The sequence below is a fragment of the Eurosta solidaginis genome, chromosome 1 (assembly GCF_040869045.1).
Source record: "Eurosta solidaginis isolate ZX-2024a chromosome 1, ASM4086904v1, whole genome shotgun sequence".
NCBI lineage: Eukaryota > Metazoa > Arthropoda > Insecta > Diptera > Tephritidae > Eurosta > Eurosta solidaginis.
The window spans coordinates 126,829,694-126,852,227 of record NC_090319.1 but is presented as its reverse complement, the minus strand read 5'-3'; the positions used below and the strand labels follow the sequence as shown (position 1 = coordinate 126,852,227).

Below are 22,534 nucleotides of genomic sequence, written 5' to 3'. Positions count from 1 at the left end.
AACTCAAGCCGGGGTAAATTCAAGATGTTTTAACCTAATCACTACCGGGGTGATGTAAATTTCTGACGAGGTTAAGTGTATATGAAAAACACTACGTATACAAACAAATAACTTGAATACCTGAGCAAGCACTAGTAATATGCTTGTTTGAAACTTAATCTCGATTATATATTAGGTTAACGATTTCAGGAACTTGAAAAGTAGAATTCAGGCAAAAAAATGTTTTTTTTTTTCCTTTCAATTCCTTAAAAGGAAAACAGTAATATAAAAAAAAAAAAATTGGGAAAAGCAATAATTCAATTCACTATGTTTTGGCTCTTAACTAAACTAAGTTTATTATTATTATTATTCAAATTCAATAAAAAGGAAATATTCTTAAAAAAAATTCCTTGACTGAGTATTTTAAATTTATTTTCTTTCTTTTTTGTTTGGGTAAATTAATTCAGAATAATTAATATATAAAAAAAACTCGAGAAGCAAGTGTAAAACTATTAATCTTGAATCCATGTTGACTTTATGATGATAATTTATTTAACCGGATAACCCGGTGGAAATTGGTGAAGAAAATTTGCACCTCTAATAACTATAAAAAAACTTAGGAAATGAACTAATCAATAAAATAGACGTGTGAGTAGTTCTAACAATACTTCTAAATATGTTTATTAAAAAGGTATTTTCAAATCCATATATGTGCATATCTGTTAGAGAAAAAAAAAATTAAATGGCGTAGAGATTATTTACATATACATGTAGACTTATTTACGTAATACTCATGTATGTACAACCGATGTGTAAAGTGGTATGAAATTTATTTTCTCCTTATGAAACAAAAAATCTTTTAAAAGTTCGGTGTGTTATGGCGTTGCACCTTAGCAAGGTCGTAATGAGTGTGCTAGGTCCGTATGTTCGTCATCCGTCCAAAGTCACCGTCAGCTAGATTTCCCCTGGTGTCGAATGTGGTACAACAGTATTCGAAACCTGAATCCAAGCCTGGAAACCACATTCTCCCATATCCCATTACACCCCTTACCCCCACTGCGTTGACTCTCTGCAAACCTCACATGCACGCAATGCTGGACTGCGTGCATGGCAGCTTGAGCAGCGGCCAACTAACTAAAACAAAAAAAAAATTGGAATATTATCCCCCCCTTCTGATATTCGCCAGACATCAGGATTCCACTTGCAACAGCACTGAGGTCCTTACAAGGTACTACTAATGCCGGACAGATATACCCCCTTATTGTCATAGCAGCACTAACAGTTTTGACTGGTCCAAACTGCGTTGCTGCTATAACCCTAACATGTCGAAAATCTGAAGGATAGGTAATGAAATTTGAAAGAAAAATCGAAAGAGATAGAAAAGTGATAGGTACTTAGGTAGAGGGAGGAAAGTAAGGGAAGAATATTAAAATGGTAAAACACTAGAAAGAGTTTGGGCTATTACGTTGGGCGCCATTGTTACGGTACTGCCTGCGGTGGTGAGTCACGGCGGTATGCAGGCATGCTTGTTAGCCCACGCTAGCTCGTCGGATGGGGGGTCTTTTCCACCGGCCTCACTTGCGGTACTCGTAAACAAATTATAAGTAGATCATGCCTATGCTTGTGGAAGATGATAACGTGAAATGAAGCGAAAAGAAAGATAGGAAAGAAAAGCCCGTCTAGGTCAGGTGGAGTCTGCCCTCCCACTTCTACGTAGTGTACGTAGCCTTGGGCTCCGCTAAGACTCCGTATACCGAGCGAAGCCCCCTTTGCCTGACACTTGTCCGTCCGTTAATTGTCCACTACGTCCCTGGTCAACCTAACATCCTGTCTCTACGTCTGTCTGCACACCCACGTCCCCTCTTACGCCCTTGTGTAACGCCCACACCAAACAACAGGGTATCTTATCTACGCATCATGGTATCTTACCCCGTTAATAAAAAAAAGGTGGAAATCCAAAAAAACAAAACCAAAGTTATTCCTTCAAAACGTTATAAACATATTCACATTCCTTTATTTAATTCAGATATTAATCTACCCTTATAGCTACACATATACGCATTAATGATTTTCCTATACTAATTCCTCGTCCAAAAATAAACAGCCGTTGGCATATCTACACTTAGGCCTGCCTATGTGTAAAAAAAAGGAAAAGAAAAGGTGAAACTATCTTACAAGTTAATTTCTAAACAAATCCATAAAAAAATTATATTAAACTTTTGTAAGTGGTGGAAACTTCAAATACGTGTGGCTTCAATTCTACAAGATTAATCGAGCTTAGTAGATATGGAGTTACAGAGCCTATCATAAAACTATAAAAATAACATAATTATACTAATAAAAAAAATAAAAATAAAATCCAATCATAACTCCGTTTATTTTTCGGTAGTGGTCCTAGTTCAATGGCCACCGCTGTTGGGTATGTAATCCCCAAACTAATCCCTCTCTTAATATTCCAACAGGAAAAAAAACGTATGATAAGAAAGACATGCAAAGTAAAATATGTATGTAAAATTGTATGTATATGTATATACTTAATTATGGGTATTATATTTACGTGCTAGCACTTACCGGTTTATCCCACGATGAGGCACCGCATCTAGGAGAGCAGTGCTAAAGATTTTATATATATATATGTCCATACACATGTACATAAAGAAGACTCATTAAAAGGAAAGCTAAGTAATTTATCTGATTTCCAATGCCTAACGCTGGCTGGATCTTAGAGAGGAGTTATTTTGGAAGCACTTCCGCCTTTAGTCATGCGGTTGTGGGCTGGATTACAACAGCCAATTCTATTTCGGGCTTTACGGCGGTCAAAAAAAATTGTTTAAAATGCGGAAACAACAAAGAAAAAACCCCACAATGGGTTTAAAAGTGCACAAAAGGTGAAGTGAAAAGAAAAAAAATTATTGAGTGCCTTGTGACGGGGGAAGATCTGGTTCGTTCAACCGGACCTAAGTGTGGATTACAGGTGGGTCAAAGGAGAAAAAAAAGGCAAAGGCGGAAGGAATTGGGAAATCTAAATTTCCGATTACCTCAATCGAAATCTTCCTCCTCCCTGTTTTTCCCCTTTTTTTTTCTTTTGTTTTAATATATTGATTTGACCAAAAGAAACCCAAAAAAAGAAAATGCGGCAAAAAAAATCAAAAGCTAAAAGTGGGTGCAAAGGAAGTTAATCCGTGAGAAAAAAAAAACAAAAAAACGCCGTGACTTATAAAAAGGTGTAACCCAAAAAAACGTTTTCCTTGGAATTCCCCCAAGGAGGGTTAGCCTAACAAGAAAAATTCACTGCTATGTATGTACATAAGGCTATCATACAGTTTTGATATAAATTTATGTATATGTAAATGTTTCGCCGCTAGTCTTCTCTCCGTATGTTTGTTGTTGTTGTTGTTGTCGCTGGGCTGATGCTGTGCGCTGGCCTCGCTGGTCTGGTGATTAAGTACTACTTTATTTGTATCGCCGGTGTCGTTCTCCAAATAACATAGCTTTAGGTGTGTATAAATATGCTGCAATTGTTTATTGCCTCCAGGAAGTTCAGCTGCAGGAACCTCGCGACTGCTTGTTAGTTTAATGGCCTTTCATTGAGGCCCAGGAATACTCCTACCGGGTGAGGACCTGAAATAGACAACGTATATTACCATCTACCATTGGCATTGATTTTACACCTTCTAATTATTTTATGTAGATTTTATTCAGTTTCAGTTTATCTCATTAACTTAAACATTTTTCTTCACTTTAGTAGTAGCCTTCACTTACATTTTAAAAATTTTTATTAAATAAATTTTTAAGTTTTATTTAAATTTTAAAAATTTTTATTAAATAAATTTTTAGGTTTTATTTAAATTTGAATTTATTTTATTAAATTAAATTTTTAGGTTTTATTTAAATTTGAATTTATTTTATTAAATTAAATTTTTAGGTTTTATTTAAATTTGAATTTATTTTTTTAAATTTATTTTTAGGTTTTATTAAAATTTTTAATTATTTAAAAATGGGATTTTCTTTACAAATAAAAAAGAGGGAAATAGGATTTCATATGAAAAGAAAACGGGAATACACTTCCTTTTGTTTTTCTTACCTCAGCGGCGGCAGGTTACTTAAGTGTCCTTTGGCTGGTGTACCGGTGGCCGGAACCGTAACCGTAGCGGGTTATGGCAAAAAAAACTATCACTTTGTTTTTTGTTTTTTTTTAATTTTTGTAAGTCACTACTGCGGTTTAAAAATTCCCGGTCGCACTTCCTTCGCTGTGTTGAACACTTTGAATAATGATCCAAAGTCTCATTTCGGTTAGTGAACGAAGCCCCAGACAAGTGCCACGAAATCTTTCCTTCGCCATATTTTCACTCAACAGACGAGGAAAGTACGCACACACCCTTACCACAAAACCTTACCTACAGATACATGTTTAACGAGGCATAACCCAACAAACTACAAGCTATACATAGATTAGGACGGCCAAAGGAGAAATTGCTTTCGCGCGCATACACCCATACATACACATGAAGTACTTCAGATGGTTTGAGCGTTCGACGTGACTTAAAAATGTTTGACGTAGATATGCATGGTTCGACATAATCGGAAGCGTTTGAAGTTTGACCGTAAATATGTTGCGCACAACCAAAGCGTATACATGGTTGTATATATGTATGCACCACTTTTTGCCGTAATGCCACAGTGTCACAGGCTGTCGTTACAGAGGATAAAGACTTTGCTCAACTTTTTTGATGTGGTATTTTGGCTGCAATTAATCAGTTCGCATTTTAACAGCTCTGTAAATATTTGTTCTAATAATCTTTATAGTTGAATAGAAATACACCATAAAAAAGTTTCCGAAGCAAAATTTTGTTGAATGGAAATTCTTTTTAAACATTTGACTAACACTGATTACGTCAAAAACGTCAAAGTGGAACTACCTTTCCTGTATCATGTGCCGAGATAGTGTGATATTATAATCAGCAGTCGATATACATATGTATAAGCATACTCACCTTGAGGGAATTTTACGGTTTTGAACTCATTAACCCACCATTTACTGAATTCGACTCTATAATCGATTGCTTGATCCTGGAACATAGCGGACCCGAATGCCCAAACACAAGCAAATACAAAATATAGTTCATGCCATTCTTTTGGACAATCGGCTGGTGTGTTCGAAAGTGTCAAGAAACATTCCAATAAGTGACATAGCATCTGAATGTGGGCCATTTCAGCAATAGGTGTAATTTTCTTAAATCGTGTTCGTATAGTTTCTAAGGAAGCCGGTATATATTTGTCGAACAACATTACCAGATTAGATTTCTCTGCTGGTATTTTACGGGTCTCAATCCAGCTGCTGACGTAACTTAAGTAATAAAAAAGGAATAATTGTGTGTACATATGTACATACTAGAAATTACTTACGGGTTCCATCCCAAATCTTGAGGATTTATATAGAGTATGCCTGCTCGGGATACGGTAGCTGGAGTAGCTGTTCTTAAGTTGGAAATCTCAAAAAGCAATCGCATTGAAGATGTCAGTGCGATGCGCTCATTACTGGCCAAAGTCAATATTTTGTTATCATCCATTACTGTATTCAAACTTTCAATCCACATTGGGTCGATATCACCATCCAGCACAATCCACTTAGGCTGATCACTAGTTATGTTAGCTTGGTCTCGCATTATCACAGAAAACAATCCATCTTTCCATTCACGAGTAGCTGGGTTGATAATCCCGAAGAGTTCGTCATTGGTAACAGCTTTCGGATTTAAATCGTTAAAAACTGGTTTTCGTTTGATGTTTTGATATGTGCGCAGTAAAGTTTTCCATACTTGTGTTTTGCCTGTGCCAGCATTGCCAACTATAAAAACAGAATGTCGCACTTCTAGCAGCTCCTCCAATTGAACAACTTTGAGTATGAAATTATCTTCGGGCTGTAGAAACAGATCAGAAGCGGCCTGTTTAACGGTGCGCTCGAAGTCCTGGTCACGTTTCCTCGGTACATCCAGCGCTGGAAATAAGTCGCTAATCAGACCCATAAAAACTGGCATATCATCGGTTACAATCTTGGGTATATTAAAATCACGTAGGGCGCGCATCAGTACCTCTTCTTCAGGGCGTCCAGGATCACCACGCTGTAAGCAAAAAAGAAGTTGATTAACAAGTTTAAGCAAAATTAAACGGGTTTATATACCTTTAATGAGCCGGCAACTACCAGCACCGATTTAATCGCCCTTAATCCCCAATCGTAGTGATCTTGTTTTGAAAGCAATTCTTTGCAAAGTGTATAGAGGGTAATGAATTTTCTAGCCAGTACTCGAGCATCCTGAAAACCCTCTGCTACCAACATTATTTCACAGATTAATTCAAAGTCCGGTACAACCATAGCGCATGGCCGAAATAAAGCCTTCAGATTTTCCGGGAGCTCTGTGCGGCCAGCATATCCTGGATTCATGGTTATAAATATTCCAACCGAGGGCACACATATGATATTTTCCCCCATGAAATTAAAGTTTTTCTTTTTGTCACGAATAGCATCCTGTACAGATTTGACTTGTACAGCTACAACGGAAAGCACCTCTACTGTGATGCGGTTAAATTCATCGAAGCAACCCCAAGCACCGGTTTGTGCCAAGCCTTTATAAATATTTCCACATGATTGGTAGTCCATTTGTTCGGAGCAGTTGAAGACGTACACCATGATTCCCAATGCGCGGCCTAAGTCCTTCGTTGTCTCTGTCTTGCCGGTACCTGCTGGACCAGCTGGACCCCCACCCATTATTAAGTGCAATGACTGAGTCAAAGTGATGTAACAACGATCGGTAAGAGGTGTAATAACCAGGCGCGGTGTATTCCCCAAATACTCATGAGAATATTGAAATTCTGCATCACAGATGTTAGCAAAGCAGTCACTTTCTATTTCGTCGTAGCGATGCCTCAATTGTGATTGCCACATGAACGCCGACCCCGAGTCCAGTTTAGCTTGGATCATTTTAGCAACCACATCCCTCGAATGTACATCGATTGTGCATATAGTCATAATCTTTTGGCGATCTCCCTTGGTTAGCTCACCCAGCAAGAGTGTGATGAGTAAGCTCAACTGAGAGATCTGTTTTTTGTAATAGTCCTTAATGGCGTTATCGTAACCTTCCTCCAAACGACCAAAGGCAATATTCACCTCAGTAGACCACCAAATTTGTGATCCACACAGTGAAACCTGTGCAGGATATTCGAATAACCACTGTTCGCGTTGCTTTTCCTCATAAGCGACCACAGCTTCGGATACGTAATGACGTAGCGATGCACGCATGGCTGACTGGATGCGATTCAGCCAAACTTCCACCGGCCCGCGTATACTCGCTAACTTATTAAATTCAACATATTCGCCGTCTTTGGCATACATACCCGAAGCTGAGTAGATCTCATTCGTCTCGCCTTTATTGAATTTTAAACGTGCTATTGAATCAAATAGCTTTGTTAAATGTTTGGTGACCATATCTGGCTGAATACCATTGCTGAGCACGTCAAGCAAATCTGCAGATGAAACAAAGTAGAACCGAGGAAAAGCTAGACGTTTCGTTTCCAAGTACTCTGCAAGGGCCTTTTCACAAAGCGTGAGCTCCTTTTGTAAATGTTCCAAGCGTTCGATCAAAGAGGCTCGATTTGTCGCTGCAACCACATTTGATGATATAGACATCTCTTTCATTAATATTCGAAATTCAGCATCGATGCGATCGAAACGATCGGAATCGGCTGGCAATTGCTTACGTATGTCTTCGGAACTCATGAAGATACTTTCTAAATGTGTCCAAGTACGTTGCACCTCAAACCAGACAGTGATCACTTGATCAGCGACCATCAGTTTGTTTTGCCATGACGACACCTCCTCAAGAAAGTGCGCAATATACTTCGACGTAATCAAATTTTGTAAGCACACCTGATTGTCTTCGAGAGTCTCTATGAGTTCCTCCGATGCTTTGAGGAGACTACACCCTGTGCGTGGGTGAAGCTCATGATCAAATTCCATGGCAGACCAAGTTGTGTGTAAATCGCGCAAGATTTTCTCCATTGACATTTCTTTAACAGCTTTGTCGACGATATTCTTAACCTCCTCCTCACATTCATGCAAAGTTAAACCTAATAGTTCGGCCAATGTGGTCTCTTGATCCATTATAAATTTCACCTAAATAATTTAGTAAAAAATATGAAAAACAACATTGATAATGCGCAATATTTTGGACTAAAATGCAATCGTGTGAACTATTAAATATTTAGAGTGAAGTAAATCTAATTCGTGCGAATACTATGTAGGTGAAATAATTTTATTAGGACAGCACAAACATTTCTCTCATTTACTTCAATAGTGTCATAACTCAAAAAACACATTTTTTCAGGAGACCGATTTTAAAAGTTTTCAAATTTCTTTTTTTTTTTTGGTAAATAAAGGTATAAAACGAAGATTTTCGAAATAAATTAATAATATATCATTTGTATAATGCGTTATAGAAGAAAATTCATTTGAAAATAGTGATCTGCAGCTTTTTTTTTAACAAAAACTTTTTCACTTTTTTCACATTATTTGTGAAAAAATTATACTAATTTCTCTGTTATAAGTTAGTCGTGTCATTATTGTTGAGAAAAAAAAGTCAGAAATGGTGCCTCAAGACGTTTTATTTTCATTGGTTTTTAATTTAAAATCAAAATAAAATTAAAAATTCATTGTATTGTAAAATATTTTTATAGGAACTTCAAAAGTTTGTTCTTAAAATAATAAAAAATACTTAAAATTCAAATCATTATAAAATGATTTCCATAACAAATTTTTATAAAAATCCTGATAGAACCGCGGAATCAGTTTCTTTTAGATTAATTCTTTCATACCTTCGCTTTTATGATTGGGAATTCCGATCTTCGAGTCGTATGCTTTATTCAAATTAACCAATGTATTTCGTTTCTTCTTAGATTTGATTACAGTGGCTTTTTTGAATTGTTCTTCAGCGTATGATGTTTAAATAAAACAGAGTTGGGTGCTTCATCTTGAACTTTAACGATTTTTCACTTCACAGAGTTTAATTTCTCCCATATTTAAAGGACCCATGTCATTAGCTAATATCTTGAAGTTGAAGAAGTCTTTATAGGACATTTTTTGCACTGAGAATGGGTGCCCTGTTTTCTTTGCTGATCGAATAATTGTAATGAATGACTCCGTGGTGTATACAGGACCACTTTTGAGCACTCGTTTAGTAGTCTTCTCAATAAGGGAATGTGCTGAATCACCTTCGTTTTGGGTATGGCCTTTGATGAGGTACTTGTTGGTGATGGACTTTATATCTAAAGAGCGAACGGCATACAGATACATAGCAATCATAAATTTGTTTTTCTGTTGTCCGGCACAATTATCAGAGTAAAATATTATTTCGTCTTCATCAGTCCTAGTCAAACTTTTAATGTATTCTAAAACGCAAGTTCCTAATTCATTGACGCCACGCTTACCATTGGCTTCGTCTCATACAAAACATTTACATTTATTTCTTTTTAAATGAAATATGCTGAAGTTGAACACATTTATTTTTGATTTGTAGTAGAAAGCAGAGATTTCGCCCTTTGTTAATTTCATGATTGTTTGCAAATCATACACTGCAACAACCGCATTTTTTCTCTCTTTGTGTTCACTTTTCTCCTCGCGAGAAAAATTTTTCTCATGCAAGTGGTTTTCATATATGGCTTTGTTGTTAGATTTCTCTTCATCTGTCATGTTACCGTAAGCATCGCATTGCTCACACAAATCTTTTTTGGGGCGAAAAATTAAATATTGAAATCTTCCGTAACAGCTCTATAAAACGAAATATATGTGCAAAATGGCAGATGTTTTTCTTTGCATACATCTACATAATCTCGATAAATGTTTGAAATTGTTTTGCTGCCCCCAATAAATGTTTTCGATGTATTTGCCCTCATGTAATGGCATCTCTTATGCTCTTGTCCAGTTTTTGTGATTACCGTGTTTTCCCGCTTCTGCATAATTGTTCGTATTAGTCGATCGTTGATATCAAGAGTGTTTTTAAAAAATAATTTGCAGACACGAATATTACTATCAAAGCTTTTTAAAAAAAGACATTATTAATATGACATTATTCCACCCAAACGCACATAGCGATATCTCTGTCACCACAAGGAGGTTTCATTTCTCTTTTATTTCGAATTCATTTTTTCAAGCTTTCATATTGTTCTCCACTATTTTTCTTTTTTTAGCAAAATTTTTCTTCCACTTTTCTGGTTGTTTCCGCTTTCGTTTCCCTTTCTTCGCTGGACTAACCATAATGATGGAAGAATTGTTTGTGTTTGCAGTTGACGTTGTTGCATGTAGATCGCAAGAATCTTTTTCAGCCGCTGGCGTGATTAATGCCTAATCAAAATCTTTTGCCGAAGAATTTTCATAAATCTGATTATTTAAAGTGCTCTGATAAGGCAAGTTATCTTCATAATTGCTGTCGATACTTTCACTATAATCATTAGCAGAACCTGGGAAGTATGTCACATCAGCCATGGAATTGTCACAATCTTCTGATAGTGATGACGAAGGAGAAACGTAGCTGTTTTTGGATAACGATATTTCCAAATACTTTGGCTGAAAAGTCAAATTTCATGATTATATTATCAGCAATAGCGTATCATTTTGCATTATTAAGAGGTGTTTCATATTAACACAGATGCAATTTTCGTAAAAAATAACATTTAACACGAAATCGTACTTTTTTACAGCACAGCGTCACATGTTGTATTGCATTGTACAGAAAAAGCGAAACCAAAATTTTTCAGCGGTATAGTCACAACGCAAAATAATACAGTTTACATGAAAATCAACTGCATAAAATTTATAACTACACATATATCGCTATAACACAAAATATATGGTTTTCTCCGAAAAACCAAAGATCGTTACTCGACAACTACTCTCCCAACAAACATTTAGGTTAGAAAACGATTAGAAGACGAATCGAATTCTAATGTATTTCTCTAAGGTATACGGTTAGAGGACGATTTGCGAAACTGTCGCGAATTATAGCATTCTCGATATCGAGAAAAGGGTTAGAATTCTAATCGAATTCCAATCGAATTCTAACATCAATTTCTAATGAGTTTCTAATGAGAATTTTGAAGTGATGCGCAATTAAGTTCAATTATTTAAAATCAGCGAAATTTTCATTGTTTCATTATATCAAATAGTTTTATTTGGTTATAAGCTTATGTATTAAGAATGAACATATTTCAAAGGCTTTTTCTATTATAATAAATTAAAACCGCACGTAAAAATTGAGCTCAGCGTTGGTTTGAGGTACGGATGAGGAAGCGTTTTCTTCATGCCATTCAAATAGTACTTCAATAATCTGCTTGCTTTCCTTTTTTAAGTTTTTTTGATTCGTTTTCACTTCCTAGTGTTTACTATTATAAATAAAAAAACTTATTTCCCAACTTATAATATTTCCACACAAGTTTTCACTATTTTTATTTAGTTTGAATAACACTAAGGATGAGTGATCATGTCGTGCAAATAATCGATACCCAGCAAACACAGTTTCTAACGTTAGAGAAATATTGTAATTTTACATTAGAATTCTAATGTAGTTCTCTAATGCATTTCGAATCGAAAACTAGGTTAGAGAACTAGGTTAGAATTCGACTGTGAAACGATTCGAATAACACTAGAAATGCGATGTTATGATTATTGTCAGGGTTATCGATAATTTGCACGACATGATCACTCATCTTTAGTGTTATACCAACAAAATAAAAATAGTGAAAAGTTGTGCTGAGATATTTTATTAGCTGTGAAATAAGTTTATTTTATTTATAACAAAAATAGTAAGTGAAAATGAATAAAAAAAAATTAAAAAGGGAAAGCGAGCAAATTATTGAAGTGCTATGGCATGAAGAAAACGCTTCCTCATCGGCAGCTCAAACCAACGCTCAGCCCAATCCTGAGGGAATAACTGGAACTGAAAACTTAGACACAATACATAGTAGTGAAACATATGATAGTGATACAGATGACAATGAATCAGAGGAGGAAGATACAGACTTGAGACAAGACTTGTCCGAATGGGCCGTCGACTTCAATATATCGAGTGCTGCGACTGACGCTTTATTGAAAATTTTGGGGAAACGCATTTCAGGACTTCCTTTATGCTCTAGGACCCTCAAGAGTACGCCAAAAGAATCAAAAAGAGTACAAATGGGTTCGGGTGAATATATTCACTATGGAGTTAAAAAATCGTAAATGGATTTCTTGCACAATAATGACTTTCGTGATATTCGCTTGGATTTAAACATTAACATTGACGGACTTCCTTTGGCCAAGAGTTCTAGTTTACAAATATGGCCAATTTTAGTTAATATAAACGGGTCAGATGATGTTAGGGTTATTGGAGCTTATTGCGGTGACAGCAAATCAGCGAGTGCAAACAACTTTCTAAGTAATTTTATTGATGAATTACATTGTTCAATGGAAAATGGATTACTCTTTAACGAAAAGCTTTACACTGTGACTTGCCGAGCCTTTATATGTGACGCACCCGCAAGAGCATATATTCTTGGTATTAAAAGTCATTCGGGGTATTCCTGTTGCCCTAAATGTACTCAAAAGGGGAGTTAAAAAATCATAAAATGGTATTTATTAAAGAAAACTGTTCCCTTCGAACTGATTCAGACTTCCGAGCGCGTTTAGATAAAGGGCATCATGTTATTTCAGAGCCAACCGCGATTGAAAAACTTCCAATAGATATTGTGAAAGGCTTTGGTTTGGACTATATGCACATAGTCTGTCTTGGAGTTACTAAAACTTTATTGATGGCTTGGTTAAGGAAACGTAACAGACGCTATTCACTATCAAATCAACAAATACAGTTAATAAACTCAAGACTGCAGTGCTTATATAGCCAAGTGCCAAACGAATTTTCTAGACGTCCACGATCCCTGAAAGAACTTGAACGATTCAAAGCCACTGAATTGAGGACATTCTTACTTTACACAGGAATTTTTTTATTGAAAGATATTTTGGACCCAGTTAGATATAGCCATTTTCTCCTTTTTGCTCTAAGCATCAGAATACTATTAAATAAAGATCACTGTATTAAATACAATGAATGTGCTAGCCATATGTTGGATAAATTTATAGAACTTCTACCCGAGTATTATGATAGTGATTTTCCAACCTTCAATTTCCATTGCTTAGCCCATTTGGCAAGTGATACTTTGCATTTTGGACCTCTGGAAACTTTTAGTGCTTTTAAGTTCGAAAATTATTTATCAAAATTGAAACAAAAAATTCGGAAGCATAACAATGTCGCTGCACAGGTATATAATCGTATAGTGGAAGAAAGCATGTGTTCAAAAAATAAAACAAGCCCAGTAATAGAGCTGAAAAAGTGGAGTTTTATAAATGGCTCACTCTCATATGTAAAATCTTCATCATTTTACTTTTCGCGTAAGGAACCTGACAATTTTTACACTGTTTCTGAGAAGTTTTATAAAATAGAGGCTATTAACCAAAACGCTATCCTTTTAGGGAAAGAAGTATTAAATGTAGACATTTTTTTTGAGGCACCTATACGATCTGGAAGTCTAAATATAAAATCAACCAGTAAGTTGTAGTTTTCAAACGCTATATTTCAACATAACTTAAACGAAGTTTCAGGAAAAGTAATAAAGTTCAATTTTTATGACAGCGACCTCCATTTTTTTGCACCTTTCCTTCATTAATTTACACATATGTATAAACATTTAGCTTCAAATTCTTTAAATTAAAACTTACTGATTCAAAAGAACATATATTTTTCAAACAGACAGACGAAGACAGAATGAATTTCAACAGATTTTTTGAAAGCGCCACAGATGACAGCCCCATAACAAAAAATGGTAAACATTTTTAAATCAATAAAGTATTCGAAGTAATAAACAATTTTAATATTGGACCATATAAAAGCATCGGAGCAAAAAATACTCAAAGGTAAACCAGGACCTACAGTTGTTTAGTATATCAGTAACTAATATGTCTTTATTTTACAGAAATGCATCATAATGAAAAATCTGTGAAGAGGACTATGACGCGCATCTTACAAGAGACGAAGCAGAGAACAAACCATAGCCAAAAGCGTCGGAGCGATTTTTTGTTGAAAACTCCTTTCAATGATTTGGAAAAGTTTCAAAACTTTGAAAAGGAAGTGCAGGACCATGGCAGCAAATATGAAAACCTGGTAATATATACCTAATGGCGTACATATATGAATAATTTATTTTCAATAGTGCTTTGTAAAAATAAGCGTAATATTTGCATATTATCTAACTATGTTTTTATCTACATTATAAGTTTTCCAAAAATGTACATTTTCAGAAAGACGAATTATCCACCGTAATGGCTTACACTGCCGAAAAGTTCGTTAGAAATGCATGGCGGAAAATATTGACAGACGGTGTTGCTCAGCAGCTATGTTGGAAAGGGACAAACGAAAAAAAGGCTGTAAGAGCACTCAGTGTGACGTCCGCCTTAAAAAGTATAATACTACCAATTGTGAAATACCTTTAGCACTAATTATTTGTTTTTGTATTTAGGTACATTTTCGTCCAAGTTCCCGCACTCGACAGATTCAGATTTCGAGCGAACTTCGATAGCATTCTTTCAACACGCCAAGGGACGCTTCACCAAGAAAAAGTGTTATAAAGAAAATAAACAAGTAAGAACGGGACTGTCTTCGGCTGTGCCGAAGACTTCATACCTTTCATGAATGGGGCTGAACAATAATCTTATCCCGTTCGTAATCTCCGAATAATCGGATGTATAAGATAAGAAATATATAGTGAACAGATCTACATACCTTAACGATTTTTAAGATAAATATAAAATAAAAAACAGGTAGGTAATTTGTGTGAGGATGCAAAGTTTCAGGTTTTTTGTGGTCTGCGTGTAAAAACTATGAATACGAATCACGTATTTCAACAATATATGACGTAAACGTAACTATTTGATGAAATTTGATGAATTTTGAAGCTTCTAGCCGTAAAAAGGGGGCAAAAATTAGAGTTTATATGGGGTATATAATATATATACCACCGATCTCTATGATTTTTTCAGACAACAATATATGCTATATACGTAAGCATATGGTGAAATTTGAAGCGTCTAGCTGTTAAAAAGGGGCAGAAATTGCGCAAAGTTTCTTAACTGAACAATCGGTTGTATGAGATATATATTATATATACCACCGATCTCAACGATTTTTTCAGACAACAATATATGCTATACACGTAAGCATTTGGTGAAATTTGAAGCTTCTAGCTGTTAAAAGGTTAAGATACTTGGCTTGGATATCATACGTGGTTCCAGGCTCTGGATCAGGGACTGGTATCAGTCTTAGACCGGCCATAGTGACGAATTGTCACACGTGATTGGTTGTCACGTCCTGCACGAGGTGCCCCTGCTTCTACTGATAATGGCGGATCTAGAGAGGACAACTCGATAAAACCCGCACCCCTGAGTCATTGTGCCGAGCTCAGGGGAGGGAGGACCCTGTTAAGGGTCAAGATCGGTACTCAATGGTGACGAACCGGATTGTTAGGGACTTGATTTTGACTATGGATAGGAATTGATGACTTTGGGCTGGTAGGTGCAGTATTCTGCCACCTTAGTAGGTCGGGGTGAAACCCTATCGAAATGGCTGGTAGGCTAATGCTGCACCTGCCCACGTCCCGTTAAAACCGTGGCGGGCCTCAAGGTACGTTCCGGCTCCGTCGCCGTTAAGTTGGTGGTGTAGGTGCGGTTGAAGATTTTCCCGCTTTGCGTCCGGTCTGGCTCTGAACGCATTACTCATAAGGTAATGCGTCAACCCTCGCGTGGCCTCCCTGCGCAGCATAGATAACCACGGGACCGTTGAAGGGCGACTACACAATCGGCTCCGGATAGCGGCCTTGAGGGGGGACTTCTTAGAATGGACACGAAGACGAAGAAAAAGGAGGGTAGGAGTGACGGCGAAAGTCGTCATGGTGCGGGGGACGCGACAGGTGCGGAGAGTGCTCCGAAGCAGGTCGCCGCCAGCCGGGAAAGCTCCCGGCGGGTCAAAAGGGCTGATCAGACGGATCAGCGCAGGGGTTTGGTTTCAAACCCCGTAGGTACGGGTAGTTCGGTTAGTGGAGGGGTGTCGAAACCGACACCCAATGTAGGCCCATATGGGGCTGTGACAGGGAAAGGCAGAGGTCCGACGAATGCGACGGAGCAGCCCAGTACTAGTAAGGAAGCCCTGTCGCGAGGAGCTTTCCCAACGGGAGCCCTGGGGTCGAAGCCTGCCGGGAAAGGTAGGCGATCGACGCCGCGTAGGAAAGCTCTGGGTGATCGGCGCTTAGCTGAGAAGATCTTGGAGCGCTACGGCGGAAGGGATGCAGCTCAAATGTCTGAGAAGCATTCCCGGACGCTGGAGTGGGCCAGGAGCGTCGTAGCTTGCGACGACCACACATCGGTGTCGAACGATGCGGGTGAGCAGCAGGGTTTGGGGGCTATGAAGCGGCAAAGGTCGGATGAGCGGAATGCCTCAACGACAAAAAGGGCCCGAGGAGGTGGGGACGCAATTTCGTTTAGCGAAATCGCTAAACGTGCAGGCTCCATCACCCTCGGGGTCCTGGATAGGAGTAGGGAGGATGGTGCCATCTCCCGAGAGGAGTGGCCGTGGGTCGCCAGCGCCATATCAGCGGCCTATATGACCGCTGTTATGGAGAGCCCAGGTACGCGGCCATGCTTCGAATACTCGGGGTGGTATCATGGTTTTAGACTGATTACTTGTGCTGACGAGCGGTCGGCCTGTATCTTTAAGAAAATAATTTCTTTGGTAGGGGAGGTCTGGAGGGGGGCCAGACTCGAGGCCGTGGAACGGAGGGATCTCCCCCTTCGACCGAGGGCTCGGGTGTGGTTGCCTGCCGGGCCATCTCAGCCGGAGAAAATACTCGAACTAATGCGTTACTGCAACCCGAACCTTCCGACGCATAACTGGAGGGTCCTCAGAGTAGAGGAGGCTGTTGGGCCACGCCGGCAAGTGCTGATTCTGCTAAACGCAGAGTCCACCGGTCCTCTCTCTGACACGAGGGGGGTTATCTCCTATGGCCTCGAGCGTGTGGTTCTTAAAATCTACCACGCCGATTCCAGGGGGGATGGTTCCTCTCCCACAGAGACTGTTCGGGAGGTGGAGGCGTCCGCAGGGGAGCCAGTACCCATGGTTGTGGATGCTGACTCCGCTAATTTGGACAGCGAAAGCACTGTTGACGTCCCGTCAATAGCGGGATCTGTCGTCAGTGCTAGTCGTCTGGCTGATAGGGCCGAGGAGGAACTCCTGGCCTCCGAGGGCGAATCATCGATGGCGGGATCCGTCATCAGTGTAAGTCGTCTGTTGGGGGAGGAGGAGGATCTCCTAGTCTCCGAGGGCGAAGCCGCCAAGGATGGGGTGCAGAAGAAGAAGAGTGGTGTTGATGGAAATCCGTCAAATCAATCTTCAGCATTCTAAGGCGGCTTCCGCAAACTTGTTGCTCTGTCTTGAGAAAGGCGGAGTGGATATTGTCCTTGTCCAGGAGCCGTGGCTGTGTAGTAACGGCGGAAAAATTTCTGGATTAAGGACGGGAAAATTCAACACCTTGGTGCATGGGGAGGCAGGTAGGCCTAGATCCTGTGTGCTTATTAAAAAGGAATTTAAAGCTTTTATTCTCTCTAATTTCAGCAATGCTGACGTAACCACGGTCTGCCTCGAGCGAGGCAGTAGCGAATTGTGGGTGGTCTCAGCGTATATGCCCCATGGGGACGTAACGGGACCACCGCCTGTGATACTGGGCGAAATCACCGCTGAAGCAAGGCGGAGAGGTGTTGGCGTAATCATAGGTGCCGATGCTAATGCACACCATAGCATATGGGGGAGGTGAGTCTTTATTTACTTTTATTGTAGATGAGGGACTTTGTATATGTAATAGGGGGAATGACCCGACTTTTATTACTGCGGTAAGGGAGGAGGTCTTGGACCTCACCCTGGTTAGCAGAGAACTGGAAGATCGGATATCTGGATGGAGGGTTCTCAACGAGCACTCTTTCTCTGATCACCGATATATTCAGTTCTCGGTGAATGAAGAACGTCCCGGTAAAATATCTTTTAGGAACCCTAAAAGTACCAACTGGGACTTGTATTGTAGGAAGTTGGGAGAGCTATTGCCTGAGGCGCCTATCGCTGGTTCGGACCTGTCCGAATCTGAAATAGACGATCTGGTGGAAAACTTCACCTTGGCAGGCAATAGCGCCTTTCAACAGTCCTGCCCACTGAAAACTTACAGGGGGAAGGGCAAGCCGCCCTGGTGGTCTGATTCCCTTGACGACCTAAGAGCGTCCAGTAGGCGGCTCTTTAATAGAGCCAAGAGGAGTAGACTACCCTCGGACTGGGAGCTCTATAAGGTGAGTCTGGGGATTTATAAATATGAAATAAGGTTAGCCAAGCGGGATTCATGGCGAAGCTTCTGTGAAAACGTGGAGGGCTGCAATGAATCCGCGAGGCTTAGAAAAATACTCTCTAGGAATCCCGCCCCTCGGGGGTATCTGAGAGATGATGGTGGGGACTGGTCGATGAGTAGCGAAGAGTCCCTGAGACTTTTACTGGACAATCATTTTCCCGATGTCCCAGTTGCGCAGGGATCTTCGCTTGCGTGGTCGGCGGTTGCTGGCCATGCAGAAATGCCTGCCATCCCACTACGGGAAAGTCAAATATCCTGGGCTATAAATTCGTTCAAGCCCTATAAGTCACCCGGTCCGGATGGCATCATTCCTGCGCAACTTCAAAGGTCTTTAGGGATTTCCTGCCGCTGGTTGGCCATCATCTACACTAACTGCCTCAGGCTTAACTATATCCCTAGGTCGTGGCACACGGTTAGGGTCATCTTCATTCCGAAGGCCGGCAGGGGCTCTCATGTAACACCTAAGGATTTCAGGCCAATCAGTCTCTCGTCGTTTCTTCTTAAGACGCTTGAGCGGCTGATTGACCTGTACCTACGAGAAAGGATACCTGGGGGGTTACTGTCGGCTTCACAGCATGCGTACTGCAAAGGCAGATCGACGGAAACGGCTCTCCATTCGATTGTAAAGCAAATAGAGGGGTCTCTAGAACATAAAGAGTATGCTCTGGGTGCCTTTCTAGACATCGAGGGGGCTTTTAACAATGTTCTACCGGGGGCAATCGAAAGAGCTCTGGTGGGTTTAGGAGTCGAAGCGGCTCTGGTTGAATTTATTAGCAAACTTCTATGCGGCAGAATTGTCGCAGCGGAGTGGGGAGGAGCCATAATAAGGAGGAAGGTGTGCAGGGGCACGCCACAGGGAGGTGTCCTATCTCCTCTGCTCTGGGTTGTGGTAGTCAACGAGCTTCTTGTGGAGCTGGAAGCCAATGGCTGTCGGGTGGTTGCCTATGCAGATGACCTCGCTATCCTAGTCAGGGGCAAATTTCTGGGCACCCTGCGCGATGTTCTGCAGGGATACCTGGATACTGTGGCTAGGTGGGCTGAATCATGTGGAGTGGCGGTCAACCCGGGAAAAACAGAATTGGTTCTTTTTACAAGGAGATATAAGATACCCGACTTCAGAACTCCTTCGATTGGAGGGGTACCGTTGGTACTTACTGACAGGGTTAAATATTTGGGAATTGTTCTGGACAAGAAGCTGTCCTGGAGGCCCAATGTGGAAGATAGGGCCAGGAAGGCCGCGGTTGCCTTGTACTGCTGCAGGGGGGCTATCGGAAAGAGATGGGGGCTCTCGCCAGGAGTAGTACACTGGCTTTATGAGATGGTTGTCAAACCGATTCTGCTATATGGGGTGCTGGTCTGGTGGAAAGCACTGGACACGGCGAGCACCTCCAAAATGCTAGTGTCAGTGCAACGGACGGCGCTTATCGGCATCAGTGGCGCTATGAGAACAACACCTACCTTGGCACTGAATGTCATGCTGAATATACATCCAGTAGATATTGCGGGAAAGGCAGCCGCGGCCCGGTCGTTGGTCAGGCTTCGTGATATGGGTTATATGCTTTCTGATTTCGGACACTCTAGCCTTCTTACTAGTTTCGACTTTATCCCGGACAGGACGGACTATTGCATGCCGGTGGCCGCTCCCTATACAACCTTCACCCCAGTCATTCCCCCGAGGGAGGAGTGGAGAAGAGGAATTATCTGGGGCATGGGACCGGTTAACTTGTTCACGGATGGGTCGAAGTTGGACGGAAAGGTTGGCGGGGGGGTCTTTTGTCAAGAGCTAAATGTAAGCCGCAAGTTTAAGTTGGCTGATCACTGCAGTGTATTCCAAGCGGAAGTTGCTGCGATTAAGGATGCGGTGGATGAAATGCTATCCAGCGCTACTACGGTTAGGGAATTTGACATCTACTCTGATAGCCAAGCGGCTATAAAGGCCTTGAGCTCAACTACAGTGCGATCGAGGGTGGTCTGGGAGTGCCTGACCACACTTGCGATTGCATCGAATTATTTTACAATTAAGATTATCTGGGTCCCGGGCCATAGTGATATTCCGGGTAACTGTCAAGCGGATCTCTTAGCCCGAATCGGTACAACTGAACCGGATGAAGATGGCTGTAGGGATTTCGGGATTCCGCTAGCCACCTGTGGATTGCTCTTCCATAGCTGGGCCTCGAGTCAGCTCAGCAAACGTTGGGCGGACACTACGTCTTGTAGGATATCAAGATCTTTCTGGCCGAAAGTGGATGGCAGGAGGTCTGCTGAAATAATTGGGTTCACTAAGGCTCACCTATCAATGGTCATTGGGGTTTTGACAGGGCACTGTCCCATGGGTATCCATGCGGTACGTCTCAATATATTGGAAACTCCATCCTGCTGCAGCTGTATGGAGGATGATGAGGTGGAATCACCAAATCACTTTATGCTTGACTGCCCAGCTTTTGCCAGAACTAGGCGAAAGTATTTTGGTCGTGACTCACTTGGATCTCCCGAGGAGCTATCCAAGGTTGAGATCGGGATCATTCGGAACTTTATCGTTGCTACCCAACGATTCTCTAAGTAGTTATATCTACGTCACCGTTAGTTTAGTTTATTATATGTGGTATCACAACGGACCGTCATGTTGTCAAAGTGAGCTTCCTCTCATCAGGGAAGCTACCACCCAACCTGACCTGACCTGAGCTGTTAAAATGGGGAAGAAATTGCGCAAAGTTTCTTATCGGAACAATCGGTTGTATGGGATATATACTATATATACCACCGGTATCTATGATTTTCTCAGACAACAATATATGCTATACACGTAAGCATTTGGTGAAATTTGAACATATCTAAACGATTTTTAAGATAAATATAAAATAAAAAATAGGTAGGCAAAGCTTCACGTTTTTTGTGGTCTGCATGTAAAAACTATGACTACGAATCACGTATTTCAAAAATATATGACGTAAACGTAACTATTTGATTAAATTTGATGAATTTTGAAGCTTCTAGCCGTAAAAAAGGGGTCAAAATGACAGTTTATATGAAGTATATAATATATATACCACCGATCTCTATGATTTTTTCAGACAACAATATATGCTATATACGTAAGCATTTTGTGAAATTTGAAGCTTCTAGCTGTTAAAACGGGGCAGAAATTGCGCAGAGTTTCTTATCTGAACAATCGGTTGTATGAGATATATACTATGTATACCACCGATCTCAATGATTTTTTCAGACGTCAATATATGCTATACACGTAAGCATTTGGTGAAATTTGAAGCTTCTAGCTGTTAAAATGGGGCCGAAATCGTAAAAAAAATATATATATACTATATATACCATCATATATATATTATATATATCACCGATCTCTATGATTTTTTGACAAAACAATACATACTATATACGTAAGCAATCGGTGAAATTTGAAGCTTATAGCTGTTAAAATGGGGTAGAAATTGCGAAAAGTTTCTTATCTGAACAATCGGTTGTATGAGATATATACTATGTATACCACCGATCTCAATGATTTTTTCAGACGTCAATATATGCTATACACGTAAGCATTTGGTGAAATTTGAAGCTTCTAGCTGTTAAAATGGGGCCGAAATCGTAAAAAAAATATATATATACTATATATACCATCATATATATATTATATATATCACCGATCTCTATGATTTTTTGACAAAACAATACATACTATATACGTAAGCAATCGGTGAAATTTGAAGCTTATAGCTGTTAAAATGGGGTAGAAATTGCGAAAAGTTTCTTATCTGAACAATCGGTTGTATGAGATATATACTATATATGCAACCGATGTCTATGATTTTTTTAGACAACAATATATGCTATATACGTAAGCAATCAGTGAAATTTGAAGCTTATAGCTGTTAAAATGGGGTAGAAATTGCGAAAAGTTTCTTATCTGAACAATCGGTTGTATGAGATATATACTATATATACAACCGATCTCTATGATTTTTTCAGACAACAATATATGCTATATACGTAAGCAATCGGTGAAATTTGAAGCTTATAGCTGTTAAAATGG

The 22,534-nt window shown here is 39.8% G+C and overlaps 1 protein-coding gene and 1 long non-coding RNA gene across 2 annotated transcripts in view; one reads left to right on the top strand and one right to left on the bottom strand.

Moving 5' to 3' along the window:
- Dhc93AB (Dynein heavy chain at 93AB) overlaps positions 1-22,534 on the bottom strand; it is a 2,991,564-nt gene that overhangs the window by 1,549,366 nt on the left and 1,419,664 nt on the right. Inside the window, exons 12-14 of the mRNA XM_067759821.1 lie at positions 6,158-8,146; positions 5,386-6,098; positions 4,974-5,326 (exon numbers count right to left, since the gene is read on the bottom strand). Coding sequence (XP_067615922.1) covers positions 4,974-5,326; positions 5,386-6,098; positions 6,158-8,146 — 3,055 coding nt within the window. The remainder of the gene's footprint in view (positions 1-4,973; positions 5,327-5,385; positions 6,099-6,157; positions 8,147-22,534) is intronic.
- Positions 11,741-14,704, top strand: LOC137236814 (uncharacterized). The gene is made up of 5 exons (XR_010948648.1): positions 11,741-11,826; positions 13,806-13,969; positions 14,029-14,216; positions 14,354-14,513; positions 14,572-14,704. It is a non-coding gene; the product is annotated as an uncharacterized lncRNA (long non-coding RNA).